Source organism: Candida dubliniensis, chromosome 2 (assembly GCF_000026945.1).
Source record: "Candida dubliniensis CD36 chromosome 2, complete sequence".
Lineage (NCBI taxonomy): Eukaryota > Fungi > Ascomycota > Pichiomycetes > Serinales > Debaryomycetaceae > Candida > Candida dubliniensis.
In genome coordinates, this window is record NC_012861.1 from 599008 (window position 1) to 624778 (window position 25771).

Below are 25771 nucleotides of genomic sequence, written 5' to 3' on the forward strand. Positions count from 1 at the left end.
CATCACCGAGATCTGTATCTTATAATAGTCAACCTCATGACTGGAATATAGAGGTATCCAATATCAAGCTGAATGTGAATGTATTTGCAACTCGAATATTTAATGTTTTTGGCAATTTCAAAGAATAAGATATACACACATACATGATGTTGTCCATCTACAGTTCCAAAATTTTTATTCTCAAAAAACTTCATGCAACTCGTATATATATTCTTTTCAATTTTGTTGTTTATCTCGGCACGAATCTAAATTCTATGAAATACCAGTTTTCTATAAACTATTTAGTTTGGTGGGTTAATTTTCATTCTCACAGCTCGGACCTGAGTGTATTCATGCAAGACTTCTTCACCCATTTCTCTACCAATACCAGAAGCACTGAATCCTCCGAATGGAACCATTGGGTGGAAATCGTTATAGGTGTTAACCCAAACAGTACCAGCTTTAACTCTGTTGGCTACATCAATACACTTGTTGACATCAGTAGAGTGGATACCTGCAGCTAAACCATAGTCGGAATCATTGGCCAATTCAACAGCTTCGTCAACGGTGTCAAATTTGATCAAAGTGACAACTGGACCAAAGATCTCTTCTCTCACAATATCCATATCTTTTTTAACATCGGCAAAAATAGTTGGTTTAACAAAGTAACCTTTTCCGTCAGCTCTAGCACCACCAGTAACGACAGTAGCACCTTGTGATTTACCAGATTCGACGTATTTCAAAATCTTGGACAATTGGACTTCAGAAGCTTGGGCACCCATAAAAGTATCTTCCTCAAATGGGTTACCAACCTTAACAGTTTCAGCAGCTTCTTTGAATTTTTTAACAACTTGGTCGTAAACACCAGATTGAACTAAGAGACGAGAACCAGCACAACAAACCTCACCAGAATTGTAAAAGATAGAAACAATCAAGTTTTGAATGGTCTTGTCCAAATCAGCATCATTGAAAACAATGTTTGGAGATTTACCACCCAATTCCAAAGTAACTTTCTTCAAGTTCGATTCAGCAGCCAATTTCATGATAATTTTACCCGTGGCAGTAGAACCGGTAAAAGCAACTTTTTCAATCTTTGGATGTTTAGCAATGGCAGCACCAGCAGTAGCACCAAAACCGGAGACAATGTTGACAACACCTTTTGGCATACCAGCTTCAACTAATAATTGAGAAAGATATAAAGCAGACAATGGAGTGGATTCAGCAGTCTTTAAAACGGTGGTAGAACCAGTAGCAAGAACTGGTCCCAATTTCCAAGAAGCCATCAACAATGGGAAATTCCAAGGAATAATCTGTCCACAGACCAATGGAACTCTTTGAGTGTAGTTGAAATGGGTGTTACCAGTATTGATTTGGGAACCCAAGATTTTATCGGCCCAACCACCACAAGATCTGAAATAAGCAGCAGTCAAAGCAACATCACCTCTGGCGTTTTGTAAGGATTTACCATTGTCCCAAGTTTCAATTTGAGCTAATAACTCGGCATTTTGTTCAATCAAGTCGGCCAATTTGAACAAAACTTTTGATCTTTGTTCTGGTGGCCCTTGAGCCCAACCATTGTGATATGCGGCTTGTGCGGCATCAACAGCCGTATTAATATCTTCTTCTAAAGCTTCGTAAACATCAGTTATTTTATCCTCGGTGGAAGGAGAAATAACTTCAAATGTCTTTTGTTGCTTTGGGTGTATGTATTCATTGTTAATGAATAAACCAAGAGGTTGGTTATAAGTGATACCTTTTGGTGTTGTGAGCTTGGTGACTAATGGTAATGCCTTCTTGAACATGTTGTGATTGTATTATTGATACAAGGGTAAAGAAGAAGAGAAAATAGAAATTGAACAGGATAGAAAGTTGGAAAATTCCTGGCAGTATTTATACTGTTGTTTTACAGAATAGGAGAGCGGAGAGGGGAAGGGTGTGTGTGTGTGCGGTCATTTTTCCAATAAATGAAGTTGTGGGGTTGCTGAGGGTTATTTCTAGGAGGAGGTGGTGGTTTATTGTTTTCTCAAATGATGAGAAGGACTATATTTTAGCTCCGACAGACACTAAAGTCCGAAATAGGGATTACTAAGAATATCAAAAAAAAAAAAAAAATAAGACACGTATAGATGGCGAAACAATTGAGAAAGTCGGTGATTGCCGCATGATAATTTGTCGCAACGTTCAAATAATGGCAATCATCAGCGTACCAATATAACCAGACATGAATTACATCATATAACTTGCAGTTGTTGGCGAAAATGTGAGACCATCGAGAATGTCATCATTAACTATTGGGAAGAGCTAATAAACAAGCCAATGGCAGCTGTTTCGGCCATGCTCTATAATTATTTTTATTGGCAAGGTAGTGTATATATGCTCTCGTTCCCGTTCAGTGTGGTTGTTGTGGTATAGTAGCCTGTTTGTTTGTTGTTGCGACACAGAGTTTTCTTGTTTTTGTTACGCGGCGATAAGTGCCAATTTCTATTTTTTTTTTCAATTCTTGTTTTGTTTCACTTTTTTGCGTAACACAGAGTTCTTTTCTGTCACTTTTTTTGTTCTTGGTTTTTACAGGGAAACACAATCTTGTGAGGCGCACAATTCGATTGGCCACTACTATCCGTATCAGTGGGAAGGATCTCTGTATTAGCCCTAACGTTTCCATTTGTTATAATGTGTTATTAGATATAACCGACGTGATGAAATGAGAGGTGGCTGTACAAATTGTTTTTTTTTTTTGTAGAATTTTTGCGAAAAGTTTTGTTCAATTGACTGCTTTGTGGAGTCGCTGAAGTCTATTGTTTCTTTATAAAACAATTAAAAGAGAAAACAAAAAGTTTGAATTTACAGAGTCTGGGCGGAACGGGTTAAGAGTTTAGGGAAATGCTGAGTTCTGCAAGTTGAGAAGTTAAACGTCATCCACTTAAGAAAACCAAACAAAACATTGTCTTCTTCAGTAAGGTGTTCACTTTCAGCTTCAGAATGCTCAGTACAGCATTTTTTTATGAGTATGAGTGAACTAATGATCAATTGGAACATCTCGGGTTTACGGTCTGAATTTCATTGTAACCCATTGGTGGTAGCGATACAACCAATACTAAAAACTGGCTCTGGATTTAGATTTAAGTTTCGATCTGGGGTTTTTTCCTCATCGGATCTTCCGCGAAACAGTTATTAAACACTGTTCTATTATGGCTTATTTTTCTGGGGCTTATTGTCAGAACCGGATTTAAGTTGTATGCTAATTTCCAGCAATACATACAAGTAGCATCATTATCACCGTCATCTCTACTATCTGTCTCCCCCCTCCCCCCTTATTATTAAAATTAACATTTTTTAAAGAGCAACCTAGTTATCTATCAGGACTCAAAATTTTGGTTATTTTTTTTTTTTTTGGTAGGAAAACTAATGTCAAAATGAAACAACTGTTCATCCTATTTAGATAAGAGATGACTGTGGACAAGAGTTGTACGTAAACATTCTTTCGTCACCTAGCCAAGCAATGTTATACCTCTATAGCCAATTTTCAAATTCATTTGCAAAGAAGAAATTGTTGAGTGACATTTGATGTGGTTTTCCTTTGTTTTCTCTTTTTGTGCAATTACATCTTCACAATAAATCATGTTCTCACTCGGCGTTAAATGCACTGATCGTCTAGTGTCACGATGTATTATACACCACCACAAATCAAATAACACACAATCTGAGTAAATGCTGGCATCAACAATTTGTGTTTTGATTGATCAGCATCAAGACTACATATGTAACAAAAAAAAAAAAAAAAAGAAAAGTTGTTACCCAAATACTGTTACTGATAAATAACGCCCAAGACGAAACCTAGTGTCACGCACAACAATAAATAAGCATGATGACAAGGAAATGCTTAGCAGTAAAGCACTTACTCAATTGGTCGGGTTCTGTCATAGAGCCAAGAACTAGTTAAAATGGATTTAAATTCCGAATTGCGGGCGAGCTAAATGTTGTGATATACGAGCACGATCGTTTATAATTAATGTACTACTGGCATATGTTCAATGATATTTATACATAGTATTTCTTACTTACACTTTGCATCTCTTAATTGTAATTCAACTGAACTGTTCTTAAAAGACACATCATGACTCAATATTTATGGTAGAATGTGACACAAGTCTTACCATAAAACAACCATAATTTAAGTTTTTCATAGCCAGTCTACCATGTTCTGTTCCATGGCGTCGTAGAACACCAATTAAGAGTGCGCAAACACTCTTGAGCAGAATACTTGAATCAATAGTGATATGGTTTCAGAATATATTTATTGTTCTATGACTAATAGCCTATTTTTATTCTTACACACTTAATGATTATGCATGCAACTAGGTTTTTCTTTAACCGACCCTTTATCCAATTGTTCATCCAAATTTTCTTCTGGGTCAATTTTAAAGATTTTGTCAGGATTCAAGATACGACGTGGGTCCAATGCAAGCTTGATTTGTCTCATAGTATCGACCGCTTCAACACCCAACTCCAGTGGCAAATATTTTCTTTTGCCCACACCAACACCATGTTCACCAGTGCATGTACCGTCGTGACTCAAAGCCCGCTCAACCATATGATCAACGACATGATGTACTTTATCATAATCTGGAGAATTGTACAATATAATGAAATGGCAGTTCCCATCTCCTATATGTCCCATTACGGAGAACCTGTCCTTGAACCCTTTTTCTATCAAATAATCATTGATCTCGGAAATTACAAGTGACAATTTTGAGATTGGTACGGCAACATCAGTGGTCCAAACCTGAACATCATTTTTATCTTCTAAGACTTTTGTTCCATATTGATAAGTAGACCAAAGCCCATTTCTTCTTGCAGCCCAAAGTTCAGCGTTTTCTTCATCATTGGTGCTTCGCTGCAACTTCATGACATTATTCTTTTTGGCAATTTCATCAACCAAATTTGCTTGTTCCTCAGTAGATTCTAATGTTGGCCCACCCAACTTAAAAAACAAAGTTGGTGTTTCCAAGTTTTTCTTATCCAGGTCTGAAGTGTCATTAACAAAAGACATCATAGTTTCATTCAATATCTCCATGGCATTGGGCTGAATTCCTTGAGCGATAATGGTTTCAGCTGCTGAAGCCGCATCTTTGATTGACGGAAATGCAGCTACAGTGATAAACTCATACTTAGGACGAACATGCAATTTAACGGTAATTTCAGTAACAATACCCAAGGTACCTTCGCTACCAATAAACAATCTTGTCAAATGGTAACCAGCACTTGATTTTCTTGGTCTTTGCCTCGTCTTGATAATGGTTCCATCAGCCAACACAACCGTCAAATTGACAACGTTTTCTTTCATGGTACCATATTTGAAAGCATTAGTGCCCGATGCACTAGTGCCTACCATGCCACCAATGTTGGCTCCTATTCCTGGATCAGGACCAAATTTCAAATTTTTCCCCTTTGGATCATTCACCAAAAAATCATCCAATTCTTGCCAACCAACACCTGGCTGAACAACAATATCTAAGTCATCAGGATGGAATGCCACAATCTGATTCATGTTTTGAAATGATAATGAAATACTATACGGACCTCTGGTATGGATATTTTGACCTTCCAAAGATGTCAATCCGGAATTGGCTACAATAGGAATTCGGTATTGGTGGGCAACTTTCATAATTTCTGATACCTGTTCAGTTGACGTTGGATAAATCACAGCACTGGGTTTTTGAACGTCAGGATTTGGTGGGTGGTGAGTGGAATAAAAGGAATCATTTTGTGCCAATAAAACATCTTTATCAAAAGACGCATTCTCTTGACCAACAATATCAACAATTTTTGATAATCCGGCTTGAAAATCTTTTTCATTGGCGTATTGAGGAGACAGCAAAGTTGACAATGGGGAAGTAGATCGGTCGGCAGATGTCGGTGAAGACTTTTTCACTAATGATTTTCCAATAAGATATCCTGCTCCCAGGAACCCAATTGCAACAAACGTATAAGCTAGTAACAGGCTTTTAGAACTATTTCTGCTGATACTGGAATTATATCTGACAAAGCGTTTGCTAAATCTTCCACAATTTTTGCTAAGTCTAAAAAACATAACTTCTAAATTGACTTTTTCTTTCTTCTTTTTCTATTTGAGTAGTACTTTTATAAAAAAAGAAAAAACAAATCGAAAATATTGGAAATGAATATATATATATATAAATATAAATATATCTGTGTTTATAAATATATGTTGTTCAGTATCAACATAGAAGTTGAACCAATCACAATAATGCAATTGCGTCTAATTACTGGTGTATTGATTGACATAGTTTTTCACTGTGGCTTCAATAGGGTCGAAGTGCAATTACAAACAATACAAAAAAAAAGAAAACGAAATATCAGGAAGGAAGTACCCGAATTTAATCCGGTTTAGTGATGGGCAAATCTCCGAAATAACCGATTTGTGAACCCATTCACTCACCCACAAACAAACAAACAAACAAACAAAGGAAAGAAACCTGGCATAAATGACATGCAATTCAAATAACAATACACAAAAACTATAACAATTCAATTAGTTTGTTGGGTGATTTTTCTAACCCCCACAGATCCCGTTAAGACACTGGGACGCGAGCTCTCAATGGGGAAATTCAACTCTCCTGGCAACAGCTCACCAAATCCGCCCCCACCTGGAGTTTTAATTACAATTCTGTCACCCGCTCCCACTTTAACAGTACATTTCCCACCCAACGACTTCTTTCTATACCTCCCGTTATCCAATTTCTGATACCAATAATTGATACCACGAGCACCTTCACCACCACCCAACAACCCATATGGGGCTAATGATCTTCTTTCCATCAAACACGAAACTTCCAAAGGATACAAAAACTCTATATCTCGAACAACACCGTCTCCACCTTTATGAAACCCTCTACCTCCTGAATTTTGACGAACTGAATATTCATGAACCAACACAGGATATCTTTTCTCAAATAACTCTGTATCGGTCATTCTTGTATTTGTAGTATGACATTGGACCACCGATTGACCATCCCATGTGGGACCAGCACCAGAGCCGCCACATATTGTTTCGTAATATCCAAAGGATATACCCTTGGTTGGATCATTCGTCCCAAAAGTGAAATTATTACAAGTTCCCTGTGATCCTGCAGCAGCTTGAAAAGTCTTTAGCATCACATCTACAATCCTTTGAGTGGTTTCAACATTTCCACCAACTACTGCTGCATCGTAAGACGGATTGACAATCGACCCTTCTCTCGTACTAAATTCTATTGGTCTCAAGCAGCCATTATTAAGAGGGATATCAGTACTGATTAAACATCTCAATACATAGAGCACGGCCGAATACAATATTGCCCTTGGAGCATTCAAGTTACCGTATACTTCATCTCCCGATTCACTAAAATCGAACAACGCCGACCCTGTTTCTGGATTAATGTCAACTGTCAAAGCAATTGCAGTTCCGTCATCCAAATAATCGACACCTTTTAATTTATTACCCCCAAATTTCTTATATGCCAATTTCAACAAGTTTCGGACTGAGATCTCGGCAGTAGATTGGATACCTTTCATGTATAAATCAATAACTTCAAACGTAAACTCTTCCACCATTCTGTTCAATAAAGTGATACCTTTATAATTTGCTGCGACCTGTGCTTTCAAATCAGATATGTTATCACTCAACGTTCTAGTTCCTGATCCACCAGGATGTTTGGCTGGTTCTTCAACCAAAATTTTGATGACCCCTTCCTCGTCGAATACACCTTTGTTGCACAACTTATGTGTGATTATAGCAGCACCTTCATCATAAATGGTTTTAGAATTTGGTGGCATTGATCCTACCGCTATAGAACCAATATCAGCATGATGCCCTCTTGAAGCAGTCCAGAAAAGAGGGTTGTTAGATTTGTCTAAAACTGGCGTGATAACTGTAATATCTGGCAAGTGCGATCCGCCAGCTTTGGGATGGTTTGAAACCAATACATCACCATGATGTAGTTTCCCTTTCCACAATTCGATCTGAGCTTTGACTGCATAAGACATAGAACCCAAATGAATTGGAATATGTGGGGCATTGGCGATTAAATCACCATTGCTATCAAATATGGCACATGAAAAATCTAACCTTTCTTTAATATTTGTAGATATTGCAGTTTGCTGTAATGTCCTACCCATTTGTTCAGCTACTGACATGAACCTGTGTCCAAATACAGACAACTGAATAGGATCAATTGTTGTTTTTGAAAGTTCTAACTTTTTCTCTTGTTCTACTTCGATTAATATATGGTCAGTTAGAATTGCTGCCTTGGAGCGTGGCTCAACTAGAATTGTTTGTGTGTTATCAATTATAATAGACGGACCCTTGATAATCAGCCCTTTTTGCAAATCGGGTAAAAAATAAACAGATGATTCCAACCACCCTTCTGTTTCAAAATAAACATTCTTTTGAATTTTTGAAGGAGCTAGATATGAATTCTTATTTTCCAATTTGGCAAAGTCCTCATATGGATTATATTTCGCTTTATCATCAGACTCAACATGCAACAAAACTTGGACGTCATCGACCAAGACTTTTCTATCCAAATTGAACCCAAATTCATTCTTGTGTCGAGTAATAAACTTCTGATCTGCATCATATTCACCTTTAGTAACAGGGATGAGTAAATGGGTGTCAGATCCAACATATCTCATATTTAACAAAGTTTCCCATCTGGTCTTGAAACCAAGCAAATTCTGTTCTTCACAATCCTTTCGTGCAGCCGCAATCAAGTGCTTTATCTTATTGTCAATAGCGGCAAAATTCTTCTGTGAGTAAGTAAAAGACGCTGGCGATTGCTTTTCAATAACAATATCTGCCAACTGGATACCATGCGCAGATAACAAAGAAGAGTACTTGTGGATGGCAACATGAGAAATTCCCAAATTCTTTGCTAATGAAACAGCAAACTGGCCACCCGAGCCGCCAAAGCTTGCTAAATTATGCAGAGCAGTTTCAAAGCCTTTGGCTTCTGTCATGTTCCTGATCGGTCTTGCCATTGACTCAATGGCCACTTTTAAAAATCCATTGGCGACTTCTTCTGGTGTCAAAATTATCCCTTCTTCTGCTTTATCTTTGTTGATCTCGTCTGCTAAGGCTCTAAATTTTTCTGCAGTCAATTCATAATCTAAAGGCTGATCGTGAGTTGGACCAAAAATCTTGGGGAAAAAGTCTGGCAATAACCGATTGAGAAACAAATTGGCGTCTGTTACTGTTAAAGGCCCCCCCTTTCTGTAACATACAGGGCCAGGGTCAGAGCCAGCAGATTCAGGACCAGTAACAAACATTCCATTTTTCCAAAACAACATAGAACCACCCCCGGCTGCAACAGTAGAAATATCCAATTGAGGTGTTTGTAAATTTATTTCACTGACAACTGTCTCATAAATGTGATCCAAATTCCCAGCATATCTTGAGACATCTGTTGACGTACCTCCGGCATCAAAACCTATGGTTGCCTTTTTTGAAATGCCATCATAACAGGTCTCACCATAACCAACCATACCACCGGCTGGACCAGATAAAATCGCCTTCAACCCGGTAAATTTATACCACGGACATAAACCACCATTTGATTGCATAAATAACAACTTATTACCAAATGCCTCTAATCCCCCTTCAAATCCTGCACCAAAGTTCCTGACATACTCATTGATTACCGGAGAAAGATATGCATCTGCGACAGTTGACGAGGTTCTATTGACAAATCCAAGCATAGGTTGAAGCTCATGCGACACAGAAACGTTGAAACCAATTTTCTTTGCAATTTCAGCTATCTTAGCTTCGTGTTGTGGATAGGCATATGCATGGAGTAATGATAATGCTATTGTTTTAATTTCACCCTGGTAGTATACTTCTCGCAAATCAGCAGCAATTTTTGTATAATCTGGCTCTTTTATAACTCTGACAATATCTCCGGTAACACTTTCTCGTAATTCAGGATCAGACTCAACATCAACTTTCAAATTGTCACCTCCACCTTCTGAAAACCCAGCAATCGTAACTCTTTCATCAATCTCTAAAACTTGATAATAGAGGTGCCCCAATTTTTTCGCTGTCAAATCAAAAATATGAGGTCTTGTTTGATTACCAATTAGCAAGACATCCTTGAACCCTTTTGTAGTGACAAGCAAAACCTTGGCACCCTTCCGTTCCAACAATGCATTTGTGGCTACGGTGGTACCCATTCTAATGCTTTGTATTGACTCCAAACTAAGCCTTTTTCCTTTAGGTATCTTTGCACCTGTTGCTTTTTCTAAAACTCGACGAATTCCTTCTACAGGTGCATCCTTGTAATTCTGTGGATCAACGGATAACAATTTGAATACATAGTCTGGTTGACCAGGAATTTTGGCTATGACATCACAAAATGTCCCACCTCTATCAATTGCAATTTGAATTCCCTTTTTAGTTCGAGACATGTATGAATGTATTACTTTTCTGTTTTTCTGGTTATCTTGTCAGATATTTTCAGAAAAAGAAATAATGCACAAGTCTTTTGGTAAAAATGTGATCGTGATTATAATAATTCATTAGATTTCTCGCTCCCCCCCAAAAAAAAATGAAAATATTGTGGCGACCAATGGATTGGAGTCTCACAGATTGCGAACAAAACGATGATAGAAAAAGATTCTGGTTCTATAGGACAGGCTTATAAGTTGCATAGCTTTTGAAAAGAAACAAAATACTGCTAAGTAATGTGTTGTATTTATACATACAGTAAATTGATATTGTGAATAAAGGTGCGTGCTGAGAACCTGTTTAAGGACTCTTTTTACAAATATGCTCTAATATTCATTTGTTCAATATAATCTTGCTCTTGTTAAACCAGGAGGCTTTGAAGAACTCAAATGGTGCCATTCAACACAAAATGCAACTTTTGCTAACATTAACAAACTGGATCGATTTTGCAAGTCATCAGATTGAAAATCGATTTCACAACCTCATTTTAATGCACTTACCCATAATAAAACACTATGTCACATACGACAAATTCTATAATTCCTATTTATACTATATGCTCAAGGAGTTCATGTGTTTGGTAATATTTTCTTTTACAACAGCATTTCCTAAGTTGTCACAGACGGTATCCCTCTCTTTCTCACTGATGCTAACTCCGTCATTGTCTTCCTCGTCAGTTCCTTCATCGCTTGCAACGATATTCCCTAATGAGTCGTACTTAGCTTCACTTTCTATTATTTCGTTACCAAGTGAATCATATTTTCTTTTTTCTATTATATTACCCAAATTATCGTATTCTTTATCACTTGCACTATCAGTTGCGACTTCGTCATCACTGCAGCTATCAAACTCTTTATCATCTTCTTGTCTGTTGACATTCCCCATCATCCACACATCTTCGTTGTGTGCCTGGTTTTTTCTTTCTTTGGCTTCTTGTGCTATTTTTTCTAGCCACTGCTCTTGTGCCTTGGTAATACTCTCCGAGTCAGTACATTGTTGATACAATTCTATTAACTCCTGGTTGATCTTTAAAAACGTTAACCCCCAAGAGAAATTTTGTAGTAATAATTCTGCCCAATCTGTATGTCCTACTATTGCAAAACATGCAGCTAAAGCCTCAACGCAGTTTAATCTCCACGGACGACCATAATTTACAGGATTTGCTGCCACTAAATAGGGTAATAATCTTTCGTTTTTCCCACCTATCTTACTAAATGGAATCTCATCTAATCTTGCCCATGAACATTCGACAACTGCAGCTCCATTAGTTTCGACAATCTCCTTGTCATCAGGACATACGATAGATTTACCATTGGGACTAACAACTATTCCTTGGAATTTTTGCCCAACTCTAAGGTTCTTAATCAACCCTAATCGTTCTAATTTCTTACCACTACATCTTTTAGGATCACAATGATCAAAATCCCACATTGCCAACTTAGTAGGGAAGGAAGTTGATGATTTAGATGTGGCTGATGAAGCTGAAATTTCTTGTCTTCCCTTACGTATATGATGTTGTTTAGATTTGTGACCATTTGATGTACGGGACTTGGATGATCTCTCGTCGTTACTTTTATTCTTTCCTTTAGCCATGATATATAGGATGGAGGTCCGTCTTGTTGGTATTGTGTTGGCGATTTGTCGCTTTGATTGTTTTCATACTTATTTTTTTTTTCTTTCAAGAGTTTTCAAGTTTTATTTTTTTGGGCCAGTCATCGCAAAAAAACATAAAATTTCAATACAATATTAGAATACTAACTTTCATTAAATAAAAAGAAAACCTAAAATACAAATTATTAAAAACTATACAGTTTAAATCTAAAAAAAAATAAAATAAAATATTAAAAACAATGTAGACGGCTTATAATAAATCAAAAAGAATAACCAATAAGGGAGTTTGTGAAAAAAATTAGACACATTTCAACAAACATGGGAAAACGAACTGAAATCAAATTATCATCATCAAATGCAAGGGAATGACACCCAATACGATCAAAAAGAAAACATGCTATTGTTTTAGAAATCTTCATCAAAGGTGAAAGCATCAGCTTCTTTGTTCTCTGTTTTGGCCATAACACCAGCTTTTTGGTAGTCTGAAACTCTTTTTTCAAAGAAATTGGTCTTACCAGCCAAAGAAATGTTTTCCATGAAATCAAATGGATTAGTAACATTGTATACTTTCTTGTTACCTAAGGCCAACAACAATCTATCAGCGACGAATTCAATGTATTGACACATCAAGTTACAGTTCATACCCAACAAGGACACTGGAAGAGCATCGGTAAAGTACTCTTTCTCAACATCAACAGCTTCAGTAATAATTTTTTCAACAATCTCTGGAGATGGTCTGTTTTGCAAATGAGCAAACAATAAACAAGCAAAGTCAGTGTGTAAACCTTCATCTCTGCAAATCAACTCGTTTGAGAAAGTCAACCCTGGCATTAAACCTCTCTTTTTCAACCAGAAGATAGAAGCAAATGAACCACTAAAGAAAATACCTTCAACTGCAGCAAAGGCAACTAATCTTTCACCATACAAGGCTTCATCATCTTGAATCCATTTGATAGCCCAGTCAGCTTTCTTTTGAATACATGGAATATTGGCAATGGCATTAAATAAGTAATCGGCTTCTTGAGGATCTTTTATGTAAGTTTCAATTAATAAAGAGTAGGTTTCTGAATGAATGTTTTCCATCATGATTTGGAAACCGTAGAATGATTTGGCTTCGGGAAGTTGAACTTCAGTCGAGAAGTTTTCAATTAAGTTTTCACCAACAATACCATCAGAAGCAGCGAAAAATGCCAATACTCTAGAGACAAAATATCTTTCATTTTCATTCAATTTGTTATTCCAGTCATCCAAATCTTTACTCAAATCGATTTCTTCGGCGGTCCAGAAAGAAGCTTCAGCTTTCTTATAAAAGTTCCAAATTTCATGGTATCTGATTGGGAACATCACATAACGACGTTTGTTTTCAACCAATAATGGTTCTTCAGCTTCCAATTGCTTCAATTTGTGTCTGTGTACTTTGTGTTTAGCCAAAAATGCTTGATGTTTTTTGAAACTATCATCTTTTTCTTCAGTTGCTTTGTCAGTAGAGGCAACAGCTTGTTTGACTTCGTGAATGGTTTGTGCCTCATCCTTTGACTTGGCATCGGCAGCTAATTTATCAGTTAAGGATTTACCTTTCATGCTTGACATGTCTAAGTCGGAAATTTTACCAGTTAAACCTTTAGTTGGAGTTTCTTGAGCTGACATTATGAGATGAATATTATTAAGTTATGTTAATCTTTGAAGATAGATGGTAAAGATAAAGATGAATAAAGAAAAGAAGAAGAAAGAGAAAAAATATGAGATAGTTGAAATAATTTGGAAAAGGAAATGTTCAGTGATATTTATATTCTTTTTCAACTAGTTTTGTTTCGTTTCGTGATTCTCTTTTTTTGCTTACTAGTGTGTGAAAAAAAGTACTATCTTCAATCAAAGTTTTAATCAATCAAGCATTATTAGGACTTTTTTTTTTTTCGATCGTCGGTAGCTTTGGAAATTTTGTGTATTATTTCAAGCAGATGTGATAATATCTACAGTTAATAATGGCATTTTGTAACCCATTTTGTGCTAAGGTGACTTTTCAGAAAGGGAGAAAGGAAGGAGAAATGGTGATGAGGTGAGGCCAATTGTCTAAATTGAAAAAAAAATACAATAGCACATTGTGACCAGTTTCTTCTTCCAGTACACGACACGTATTGTAATTTTATTTTTATTCATATTCCCACCACGCGTCTTTATAAATCCCGACCTTCGATATTTTGAACTTGGCCTAAAAAGGCAGTCTGTCAATGAGTGGAATTACTAATCACGTCTGAAAACTCATTTTAATTTACACTTTGAATTTCAGAACAACCTAATTGCTATGCACATGAACCATTTTTGATGTTTTTTTTTTTTTTTTTGACACGCTGGGTACAATTCCAAGTGGTAATCATTATGGTCAATTGAATAGAACTACCAGCTCTATTCAATATATTAAAAAAAAAAAGTATTACCTGTAACGGCCTCTTGTGTATCCTTTTGATGGTGGAGAGCAATGGAACACGACGCGCTATTGTCTAATATTCACTAGCCAGCAATTATACACGTGTCGTGTCTTTTAGCTCAAGGACGTGTTTTGTACATGAAACTAACGAAGTCGTCATTTTAATGTTTTGTGTAAGGTTGGTTTTATTTTTTTGCAATTCTGTTTCTTCTAGGGTTGTTGTTGCTCCATAGAACTAAACAATTCTACTCTTTTACAACAAAGGGTATTTCCTAATCGGAAATACAATATTATAGAAGCATATACCCAGATTGATTAGATTAGTTCGACCGAACCGGGGTTATATCAATCGATTGGCTGGAATACTGCTGTGCTCTCGTCAAACGTACAACTGAAGAAAGAATAGCTTGTGTTTTTTTGAGTATTTACAGTGGTGTTTAAAAACTTAATGAACACGAAGACATGTAAGTCACACCAATAATCAAATTGAGAACACATGAAATATTGTATATATTATAACCATATCTATAACCATAATGTATTGTGCTATGACTACAAGACACCATATAAATGTATATATAAACAAGACTTATTGTAGCAACAGTATCCTCCCATGATTCAGTTTTTATTCTTTGTTTGCTTTTCTCCCTCTACGTAGTGAGACAAGACCATAAACTCAAAGATTACACAACAATCTTTGGCAACGACTCGTATGGAGAGCCGTCCTCAGCAAAACTTATTGGACTTGAAATCCCTGGTGGCGGTGTTTCGATCTTTCCACCAAATTCAATTGAATCACTCAAGCTCGGTAAATCATCCTCAAACTTGCCAAACCTAAAAACTGGAGATGTAATTTCACCATAATTCAAATCCAAATTCTCGTATAATTTAGCTATATCACCATGACCACGATACCCCTTAGCGTTGGATGACTGCAATTGTTTTATTTCGTTAGCAATGATTTCTGGCCATTCAAACCAATTGGAGCCAACCTTAAAATTTTTAGCAAAGGCTTTTTCCGCATCTTTGTGGGACAAATATTGATAGTGTGGTAACGAAGGTAATCCAAACAACATTGAAGCTGTATCTGATTTGTCACTGATCAAACGCTTAGGACGGCCATACAATTTGAACGCATCAACGATAGGAATAAAGTTTCGAATCATGGTTTCAACTGCAGTGACGCCAGGATGCAGACTAGGCATAATGTACACGGAATTGGTTAAAACAAAATTTTCTGTGTGTTTTTTGAAAAAGCTAGAGTTTGTTCTTTTATGACTGAGTTGTGTATGGCTTGGGTTAGCTGGCGACTTGCTTAGGTTAGACAATGAACGGTTTCTTGTGTGTCCATTTGTTTGCTTGGGTGATAATGAAGACGGCTGATTGAAAAATGAGTTTGTAGAATGTAAAGAACTAGACCGAGAACGGTTTCTTGGTGTGCTGGGTGTTTGGTTAGAAAGTGATGAAAGTGAATTATTGGAATCAGAACGAGATACTCCATGATTTTTTGCGATAAGCTTTCTTGGATCAAGCTGTTCGTCGCTATTGTGAGGGAACAAATATTCATAATTTCTGTTCACGTAGATTTCTCCTGCAGCACGCATAATTGAGTTGTAGTCAATCATGTTCGATTGTTCTGGATAAACGTTGAACACTCCAGACAAATCGGATATATAAGCGATAAGGTGCTTGTTCTGCAATTTTTTGTCCGATGGATAAAATTCTATTCTGCCAACATGACCCTTATCCCCTGGCAACACTGCCATGTACACTTTGATCCACTTGGTTGAGACCTCGGGTAATCTGATATGACACCATTCGTATTGTGGGAATCTCTTCTTATTGCCTAGCAAGACGTGAATATCCAGTAATTTTGATCCCTTCGAAGACAAAAGAACAGCTGTGAATGCTTCGCTTAATTTCACATACTCAAACTTAGAAAGAACGATTGCACTCATCCATTTGTCAAATGAGGGCTTGTCATGGAACTGGATCGCTAAAGACGCATCATCGCGATAATCTTGGTAGATCTTTATCTGCAAATTAGAGACAACCTCGATATGTGCATCAATTAAGTTGATATATTTTGGTTTGAACTCGTTCCCTTCTTCTAACGTATATTCATCTGTCAGCGGTCTCCAAATGGCCAACTCGTTGCCAGACAATTTGGCTTCAACTTCCAACCAAACTCGTTCTGAGCCAATAACACCAGGGATCTGCAACGAGCCAATGCAATAAGTTCTTAATTTTTGAGCATTGATTAAAGAGACAATGGGATGGAATTCTGGAGGTAATGACTCGGTCTGGATCTTGTTTTGAAGTAATAACGATCTCCCTGTGACTGAATGTGACGAATAGATTGAATCAGCATCTTCGTTGGAAAAAATTCGACTCTGTCGGACAAATGAAGAAGGCGTGGTCTTTATTCGATCCGATAAGGTTCGTCTGTGCAAACCTGTTTCATTATATGACGATGACTCCGATCCCTGGTTTGACGAAACTGTGGTGTTAATTTTTGGGAGGGTATAGCTTGGTTTGCTCTCGTCGATACTGCTGTCGTTACTCTTATCACTATTAACCAAGAATCCTACTGGAGATGGGATTGCAAAATCTTTAGGTGGGAGGGGTGGAGGAGACGGGGTTGCAAATGCGGGTGTATCTTCATTTAGTGTGGCCGGAGGTTGTGCCAAGGGGGACCTGACTCTGCGATACGTTGGCAGCGCTGGAGGAGTACTTCCTGACATTTGAATTATTATTGATAAAAATAGTATGTGATTGTAGATTTAAAACCTTGAAAATAAAATAAAGGGACCAGTCACTCAAGTAAAGAATTTTTTTTAAAAAAAGAAATACGAATGTAAATAAAATATAAGGTTATTATCCCAACTTTATATATGTATAATTTTTTTTTTTCTGTCACTAAAAAATACTAATCAATTTTCCAGGGATATCTTGATGTAATCGGTTTCTTTTCCAATTCTGGGTTCTCTCTATCCGGTTCTTTTTTTTTTTGCGCTGATTTATTCTTTTTTTTCTTCTTTTGTTCTCAACTTGGACGAAGTATCTGTCTGTCTGTGTGTGTGTGAGGGAAGAAGAATGGAAAGTAGGCGATGTGGGATGGCCGGCAAAAGTTTCACCGCAAAAAATTAAAATATCCTTGGCGTAAAATATAATGGGGATCCCAAGAAAAAGTCGACTCAAATTGAAAGGAATATCTTGGAACGCTTTCGATTTCCAATCGTGGTCGAGCAGTCCTGTTAAATGAAATTTATATCTAATCTTTGTCTGATAAAAATAGTAATGATTACAACTAGTGAGATACCAAAAGTTGAACAGAAAAGATATAATCTAATGTAAAAAAAAAGAAGAAAACTAAAAAAAAAAAAAAGACGACAGAGTAGATGTGAAGATTATTGAAATAGGGAAATGATTCAACTATTTATTTATATGAGTAACCACAGTTTTACAAATCTTTGATTATATTCGACCTTGGATTTTGAATCTAAGTTGCGATAATCCTCGTTTGATATCTGCGGCGTTGATTGCGCCGCAAAACGGAAAGCAAAGAAAATAGAGAAAAAAAAAAAGCAAAGAAAAACCTCATCGATTGATGAAATGAAATTCTTGGTTTTGAGATGCATAATTATGAAAACGAAGACGTAATTCTGGTTTGCATTTCATGACTTACAATTTCAAGAATATGAAAACCCACCGATTCATAATCAATGTAAGTCTTAAAATCAAAAAAAAAAAACTTAAATTCAATCTGGTATAGTCCAAATGGTGTGATGTTTTGACGATAACAAAAAAAAAAAACGACAAATGCTTCCCAGGATATCAAGAGAAACTTTAGAGATGTCGACTAAATTTATGCTTGTAGTGGTTTTAGTCAGTTGGCAACGGACAGTTGGTTGGTTGGTACCTGTAACTATTTTCTTCTGGTACGAGCACGCTATGATTATTTTTTTTTTGCTGTTGTTATTCAACGTGGTTTTAAGCAATAGACGATTTCTAGATAACAACTCATGGGAACGACAAACTACAACATATACTGATTAGTTATAATTGCTGAAGCTAGCAAAATCTGCGACCACATATTCTACTCTTGTCGTGTGATAGCAATGTACTAGTTTGCTTTTCGTGCTGCCAAGTTATTCGCATTATATGAGTGATTTGATTAATGGCTTTTTTATTGTTGCTATATTCAGCTTTCATTAGTCATCGTTCTTGCTTCGTCCCCACTGACTCTCCTACATCTTGTAAACATTGTTTCCTTGGGAAACCTGCAAATTCTAGCAATGCATCCAAGAATATTGTTTTGTTTGTTTTACTTGCGAGATGAGAAACATTACACTGCCACAATTTTGCAGAATCAAGCTTTCTGGGTCCAACAGTAAATCCAAACTTGGAGAAAACTCTCTTCCCAACCTTATTTTCTTTATTTGTTTAGAATGCAAGTTCATTAATGTCAATGATTTCTCGCTCTTCCATCTTTACTTTACTTCTTCTTTTCAGTTATTTTGTTAAGCCTCCGCATCAAAAGACACTCAAACATTGATGTACATGAAAAGAAAAAATTAGAACCAACTTATTACATCATTGTAGGCTTTTGTTTTTATTTTGCGCTGAGATTTCAATCTCAGTTAGCACAGCCTTGTTGAAATAGGTCTATTAAATGTATGGGCTCATATAATTTACAAACCATTCTGGTAAAGACTGTGCACCTTTAATTCTAAAAGGATCTCATAAGCTGAATGAGATGGTTTGTGACGTCATAATTCAGGTAAAGTTCATACCAAACAACATTTTCTAAATCTATTGGATCAGTAAGTTTGGTTTGGTTTAAATTATAGAATGTAAAATACTTGTGCACAACTACTAAATTTGTTGTGATTCGGGTAATACAGTCTAGAAGTGTATACCATCAAATTCATTACCGACCTTGGTACAAGGGTTTCACTGTTAATGACAGTAATCACTGATGGACACATATTCTCACAGTTGCTTAGTTTTACTCTCGTTTACATTTTGCGAGCAAGTGTGTGCAAAAGACAAAAAAAAGAATCACACATTGTCATCTTTTCGACCCTTTTTGTAAATCACCTTCGCTTATTCATGTGACAACAGCAAAAGTCTACATGACATACTTCTTAAACGATATCCACCCACCTTCTCCGAATGATATCACTCCCACATTCACATTATTGACTAAAGAATTGTTTGACAAATTTGACGGAGTTAGAAAGGACAGCCTTGGAGATTTTCGAACTGTCACTGAGAAAAAAGCGTTTATAATTAAAACTTTCTTAAACACATTTCGAACGCATATTGGTAATGACGTATACCCTTCAGCAAAGCTAATATTCCCGGAAAAGTCGGGCAGAATATACTTCATTAAAGAAGTGGCATTAGCGCGTCTTTTGATCAAAGTCTACAAGATCCCGAAAGAATCGGAGGATTACATCACGTTGCACGATTGGAACAAGCTGTACCAAAGGTCAAGACGATTTTCCATCGATGAGAAAAAGATTCGTGATTTACCATTGCAAGCATCAAGGATTATTTCCAAAAGGAGACCAATTGTGGATAATGTCGAAGAATATACCATACCACAAATCAATTCTTCTTTGGATCAGTTGGCATTGGAAAAGCTGTCTCAAGGTCAAATAGATATTCTTAAACCCTTATTTGATAATCTAGGAATTCCAGAAGTAAGATGGCTAATTCATATAATACTTAATAAATCAATTTTAACCAACATGGAGAGGTTTTTTTTCAACACTTGGCATCCAGATGGCTACAGGGTGTTTAGCATATGCAATGACTTACAGAAGGCATTTCAGTTTTCTACAAACCCCGATTTGAGACTAGAACCTCTGCAATTGGCAATACACCCTTGTTTCAAGTTTAAGCCCCAGTTGTCGGAAAGATTGACGACCAGTTATAAAACACTTGTGAAAAAGTTGCAAAGAAAGCATGAGATGGATGTTCCGTATGAGAAAAAATTTCAAGAATTGGGATTGGAAAACAAATTTTACATTGAAGAGAAAATGGATGGCGATCGTATGCTTCTTCATAAGGATGGTGACAGCTTCAAGTTTTTTTCAAGACGCTTGAAAGATTACTCTTATTTATACGGAGAAAGTTTCCAATTTGGGGCTCTAACGAAATTTTTAGCGCACGCTTTTGCTGGAAATGTACAATCTGTTATACTAGATGGTGAAATGGTGGCCTATGATTACGAGCGGAATGTAATTCTTCCATTTGGAACTTTAAAGTCGCTGGCTATCCAAGAAAGTGTTAGACAGTTCACAACTATCGACCAATATGAACAACAGACAGCATATCCATTTTTCCTCGTGTTTGACGTTTTGTTTTTGAATGGGAAAGATTTAACCAATTATCCATTATTCTTCCGCAAAAACATTTTGAGTCGAATACTTAGGCCAATACCCAATAGATTTGAAGTCCTAGATACACGACTAGGTTCTTCTCCAGAAGATATCGAAAGAGCAATCAGGGAAGTTGTTAGTAGTCGATGCGAAGGTCTAGTATTGAAGAACGTGCAGCTGAAATATGAAATTGATGGGTTCAGAAACCCAGATTGGATTAAAGTCAAACCAGAGTATTTAGAGAAATTTGGTGAGAATTTGGATCTTGTGGTGATTGGCAAGTCTCCTGCCATAAAGAACTCGTATATGTGTGGATTGAAAAGTGTAACTGATGGAGTTTATTACAGTTTTTGTACTTGTGCCAACGGTATAGAGATTGAGGAGTTTGATAAAATCGAAAGACTTACTCATGGAAAGTGGATTAAAACGGATACAACAATGCCTCCTGAGCTGTTGATTAAATTCGGAACTAAAATTCCCACTTTTTGGATTCATCCCAGTGACTCATTAGTTTTGGAAATTAGAGCCCGTTCAATTGACACCCGAGCGGGTACCCTGTATGCTGTTGGGTCAACACTACATAACAACCATTGCCGAAAAATTAGAGAGGATAAAACTATTGATGAATGTGTGACATTACAGGAATACACGCATATCAAAGCAAATTATATAAATGATTTAAATAAGGCACAAACTGCATTGGGGAAGAAGCGTGAGTCAATGTACTCCTTAGATAATGAGCTGAAATTAAAGAAAGTGAAGGTTGAGTCTGATTTGTTTGATGGGATGGAGTTTTTGATTATGAGTGATAAAAGAGAGGCTGATGGTGAAGTTACTACCATTGAAGAGATGAAAGCAATGGTTAAACTGTATGGCGGAAAAATTGTCAATTCGATTGATCTTGCGACAAACTACCAAATAGTGGTGATCACTGAACGAGAACTTCCAGTATCCAGTCAATATCTAAGCAAGGGAATTGACTTGGTGAAACCAATCTGGATATATGAATGCATTCAAAGAGGATGTGTTCTTCAACTAGAACCATATTTCATATTTGCCAGTAAAAATTGGGATAATTTTAGAAATATGGTCGATCAATATGGAGATTCGTACATTATACACCATCCGTTAAATATTGTTGTTCCCAATCTAAGTGAAAGTGAACTTGAAGAGCTTCGCAATAGTTTTGACTGGGGCGAACTTAAACCTTTGATTTATTTGTTCAAAGGATTATCATTTTATGTCTGCGGGAATAACTTGAGTGCCCAGTTTTTAAAGGAACGAATTAAGAGATTTAGTGGAGATTTGTCGAAACATTATACTGAATGTTGTTATATAGTAATACCTGATAAACATTCCAGACCATTGATACTTTCTGAAATTGATAAGATGTCAAATCAAATTTCTCGTGAAATGGTTATTGATGAAAATGGTAGGTCTTCAAGAATTCCATATTTTGTTACTGAGGCATTCGTGCAGACGTCAATTAAAATGAATTACATTCCTGACCCTGAAGATTACAAGTTTAGGTGATATTGGCGATGTATGTATTCAGAGAATGATGATTATGACCCATAAGCTTACTAATTAAATTCAGCAAACCGTTTCAAGTTAGTTAGGTATTCTGTAATCTCGTTATGTAGGTATATTTCAACTGAAATTGTTTCATGAAATAATCCTGCTTTGCTTGCAGAAAACACAGGAATAGAAATGAACACAAAACCTTTCTTTTTTTTGTCTTCCCTGTATTTTTTCCGTTCCTTCTATTTTTTTTGTTTCCTTTCTTTCTCCGCTTCGCCTCAGAAAACCCCCTTCAACTTAATTAAGATGGAGTTCATCACTCGCATGTTGAATTCCATTTCTATATATACTAATCGTTTAAGTCTTCCACTTGTTTAATTTTTTTTTCTTCTTCTCCCCTCCTCATCTCCCTTTTTTTGTTTAATCAATTAATTGTTTACTATGGTCGACTACAAAACTTGGTTAAAGGATATTGACAACAATACCAAAATCTCGAAATTGTCAATCCCAGGAACTCATAATTCTGCTGCTTGTCATACTGCATTGCCATCTGTTCAATGTCAGGGAGCAAGTGTCACTGAGCAATTGGAGCATGGAGTGAGATTTCTTGACATTAGAGTTGGAAAATTGTTTGTTGGTAATGATGTCAAGGACTTACAAGTTATTCATGGCAAATTCCCTGTCAAAATTCCTTTCCCATTGAAATTGAAGGATACATTAGAGGAATTTTATAAATTTTTAGCACACAATTCTTCGGAAACGGTAATTGTTTCTATCAAGCAAGAAGGGTCCGATGATTGGGACAATTCTCAAGATGAATTTGGCAAATTGATTTGGGATAGATACGTCAACCCAAATAAGGACAGGTGGTATTTGAACACCGACATTCCAAAAGTTGGTGATGCTAGAGGCAAGGCCATTTTGTTCAGAAGATTTGGTGTTCAAGACGAACAGTTGAAGAAACAGTTTGGGTTCTCTGCCTCGTCTTGGGCTTACAATACCACCAACGATGACCGTGGTCAGTTTGTGGTTCAAGATTTTTGTGAAGTGAACAGTGCTGACGATTTGCCAAAGAAGATCGATTACGTTAAAGATTTGGCCAAGAGAGCACAAGACTATACTTCTAATAGTGATGACAAAGTATTCCTTAATTTTACTTCGGCCTCTAATTTCTTTGACAAACAATGCTGGCCACATCCTATTGCTGAAGCTATGATTAAAGGTAATATCCAAGAAACTTTCCATAAAGGTGTTGGTATCATTGTGTTGGATTATGCCGAAACTGACAACTGGAAGTTGCCTAAAGCTTTAATTGATACTAATTTCTAGAATTTTTTTTTTTAGATCAGCTGTACTGTATAACTCTCTCTTTTGTAACATTAATATAATGCCTATTATTACAAATTTTAAGTCCGAGCCGCCGAGTGGTGCTATCGGTCCCTTATTGGTGAGAAAAAAAAAATGCGTAAAGAATCTATCTGTCGCATTATGCAAAAAAAAAAAAAAAAAGAGGAATCAATATCAACACAAATTATTTGCCCCATATTTGCGGCCTCCAACAGATACGACAACCACAGGTACTTGTTTTATGCTTTCGACTTGTCTAATAAGGAATTGTGTCTTAATAAGACCACGATTGTTTGTAATTTGCTTAAAGGCCATCCGATGTCAATCCAAAAAGCTGGATTTCCCTGATTTTACCAAGATTAATGATCCTAAATTAAGAGAAATCATCGAAGGATCCAATTTTGGAACCGAAGCAATATTGAAAAAGCAACGTGAAGACCAGGACAAGAAGAAGAAAATGGAACAAGAAAAAAAGAGATTGGAGCAAGAACGTGAAGTAGAAAGAAGGCGTGAAGAAAAACGTGCAAAAGAAGAAGCAGAAAGTAACAAGACTGACAATAATAACGAAGCAAATCACAACAATGATGATAAGCTTGCCACAGTCAATGCAAAATTAGAATCTGATTTCTCGAAGACTGAGTCCGGTAAACTTCGAGGAGAAAATACTGGTACACGTGAGACTGTTGTGGAAACTGAGGAAGAGGAATTAAAATTGAAGGCGGAAAACAAGATTATTGCGACCAGCAAAGACTCTGTTGAAGAAAGTGATATTCCCAATTTGGCAAAGGAGATCAATGAAACAATCCAAAAAGAAATAGCTGGGTTACCTTCTCAAAAAGCTAAAAACCAAAGCAAGTTGGCCAAGAACCTAACGAAATATTTAGACTCTGCGCATGATACAATTTTAACTGCTACAAGGGCATTGAATGATGTTACCGGGTATTCAGCTATTGAAAAATTGAAAAAATCTATAGAGACTCAAGAAGTTGATTTGAAAAAAGCAAAAGAGACGGTTAAACAATGTAAAATTGCATATGGTGAAGCCATCCAACGAAGATCACAATCACAAAGGGAAGTCAATGAGTTATTGACCAGGAAACACAATTGGTCACTGAACGATTTGGAGAGATTCACCGAATTGTACAGAAATGACCATGAAAACGAAATACATGAACAAGAAGCAGAGAGAAAATTGGACGAAGCAGAAAGTAAGGTCGATGGGGTGCAATTGAAGTTAACACAACTGATTCTTACAAGATACCACGAAGAACAAATTTGGTCTGACAAAATCAGGAGATCCTCTACATGGGGAACTTGGGTTTTGATGGGTCTAAATGTGATTCTTTTTGTTGTTGCCACGTTCATTGTCGAACCATGGAAAAGAAACAAGTTGGTTTTTGCATTTGAAGATAAAGTGAAACAAGTGTTGGTGGGTATTTCACAAGAGAACGAGCAGATTTTAGATCCAATTATTGACAAACTTGAGCCTACAGATGGACAAGTTCCCATCAAATCATCATCATTTGACTTTAAGTTTGTCGCCAATTCTTGGCATGGTTTAAAAGCTGCTCTTGTGCGGAATTATGAAGCATTAATGTCGTCTGAAATAACGAATTTGGAGTTTGATAAATTCGAATTTGAGTTGTTTACAATGACGGTAGCGATAGTGGCATTTAGCATGGGAAGTCTAATTGTCTCCATATTTAAATAAAGGCCAGATTTCACGGACTCTTATTTATAATCTAAAACCTGAAATAGGAGAAAGGTAGAATAATGTAATAGAAATAGATCAGTAAATATAATGGGGGGGGGCAACAGTAACAAGAGAATTATTGGAGACAATTTTTGTTCTCGCACGACAATGCATAATGCGAACAACAACATGGAAAAAAGAGGGCAAAAAAAAAAACAGAATCTTGAATTGAAAACTCTGTCGCCACTTGAATCTCTAGTCAGCAATACTAAACTTTATTATCCACAACAAAGTAATTTTAG

The 25771-nt window shown here is 36.5% G+C and overlaps 9 protein-coding genes across 9 annotated transcripts; 3 read left to right on the forward strand and 6 right to left on the reverse strand. All coding sequences in view use genetic code 12, as the record gives it.

The window, feature by feature from the left end:
* Positions 1 to 281: 281 nt before the first annotated feature.
* CD36_17740 (aldehyde dehydrogenase, mitochondrial precursor, putative) lies at positions 282 to 1781 on the reverse strand (the record flags this gene model as incomplete). The annotated part of the gene is made up of 1 exon (XM_002418206.1): positions 282 to 1781. One exon carries the CDS (start codon positions 1779 to 1781, stop codon positions 282 to 284), a length of 1500 nt encoding a protein of 499 aa, XP_002418251.1.
* A 2534-nt stretch (positions 1782 to 4315) lies between these two features.
* Positions 4316 to 6070, reverse strand: CD36_17750 (d-lactate dehydrogenase [cytochrome] 1, putative; the record flags this gene model as incomplete). The annotated part of the gene is made up of 1 exon (XM_002418207.1): positions 4316 to 6070. One exon carries the CDS (start codon positions 6068 to 6070, stop codon positions 4316 to 4318), a length of 1755 nt encoding a protein of 584 aa, XP_002418252.1.
* A 458-nt stretch (positions 6071 to 6528) lies between these two features.
* Positions 6529 to 10440, reverse strand: CD36_17760 (5-oxoprolinase, putative; the record flags this gene model as incomplete). Its single annotated transcript, XM_002418208.1, has 1 exon — positions 6529 to 10440. The coding sequence occupies one exon, from the start codon at positions 10438 to 10440 to the stop codon at positions 6529 to 6531; it is 3912 nt and encodes a 1303-aa protein (XP_002418253.1).
* A 592-nt stretch (positions 10441 to 11032) lies between these two features.
* On the reverse strand, positions 11033 to 12073 carry CD36_17770 (uncharacterized metal-binding protein, putative; the record flags this gene model as incomplete). The annotated part of the gene is made up of 1 exon (XM_002418209.1): positions 11033 to 12073. One exon carries the CDS (start codon positions 12071 to 12073, stop codon positions 11033 to 11035), a length of 1041 nt encoding a protein of 346 aa, XP_002418254.1.
* A 423-nt stretch (positions 12074 to 12496) lies between these two features.
* CD36_17780 (ribonucleoside-diphosphate reductase small chain 1, putative) lies at positions 12497 to 13738 on the reverse strand (the record flags this gene model as incomplete). The annotated part of the gene is made up of 1 exon (XM_002418210.1): positions 12497 to 13738. The coding sequence occupies one exon, from the start codon at positions 13736 to 13738 to the stop codon at positions 12497 to 12499; it is 1242 nt and encodes a 413-aa protein (XP_002418255.1).
* Positions 13739 to 15199: 1461 nt separating this feature from the next.
* Positions 15200 to 17260, reverse strand: CD36_17790 (uncharacterized protein Skg3p homologue, putative; the record flags this gene model as incomplete). The annotated part of the gene is made up of 1 exon (XM_002418211.1): positions 15200 to 17260. The coding sequence occupies one exon, from the start codon at positions 17258 to 17260 to the stop codon at positions 15200 to 15202; it is 2061 nt and encodes a 686-aa protein (XP_002418256.1).
* Positions 17261 to 19654: 2394 nt separating this feature from the next.
* Positions 19655 to 22441, forward strand: CaLIG4 (dna ligase, putative; the record flags this gene model as incomplete). Its single annotated transcript, XM_002418212.1, has 1 exon — positions 19655 to 22441. One exon carries the CDS (start codon positions 19655 to 19657, stop codon positions 22439 to 22441), a length of 2787 nt encoding a protein of 928 aa, XP_002418257.1.
* A 429-nt stretch (positions 22442 to 22870) lies between these two features.
* CD36_17810 (phosphatidylinositol-specific phospholipase c, putative) lies at positions 22871 to 23758 on the forward strand (the record flags this gene model as incomplete). The annotated part of the gene is made up of 1 exon (XM_002418213.1): positions 22871 to 23758. One exon carries the CDS (start codon positions 22871 to 22873, stop codon positions 23756 to 23758), a length of 888 nt encoding a protein of 295 aa, XP_002418258.1.
* A 58-nt stretch (positions 23759 to 23816) lies between these two features.
* Positions 23817 to 25487, forward strand: CD36_17820 (mitochondrial distribution and morphology protein 33, putative; the record flags this gene model as incomplete). Its single annotated transcript, XM_002418214.1, has 1 exon — positions 23817 to 25487. One exon carries the CDS (start codon positions 23817 to 23819, stop codon positions 25485 to 25487), a length of 1671 nt encoding a protein of 556 aa, XP_002418259.1.
* Between the last annotated feature and the right edge of the window lie 284 nt (positions 25488 to 25771).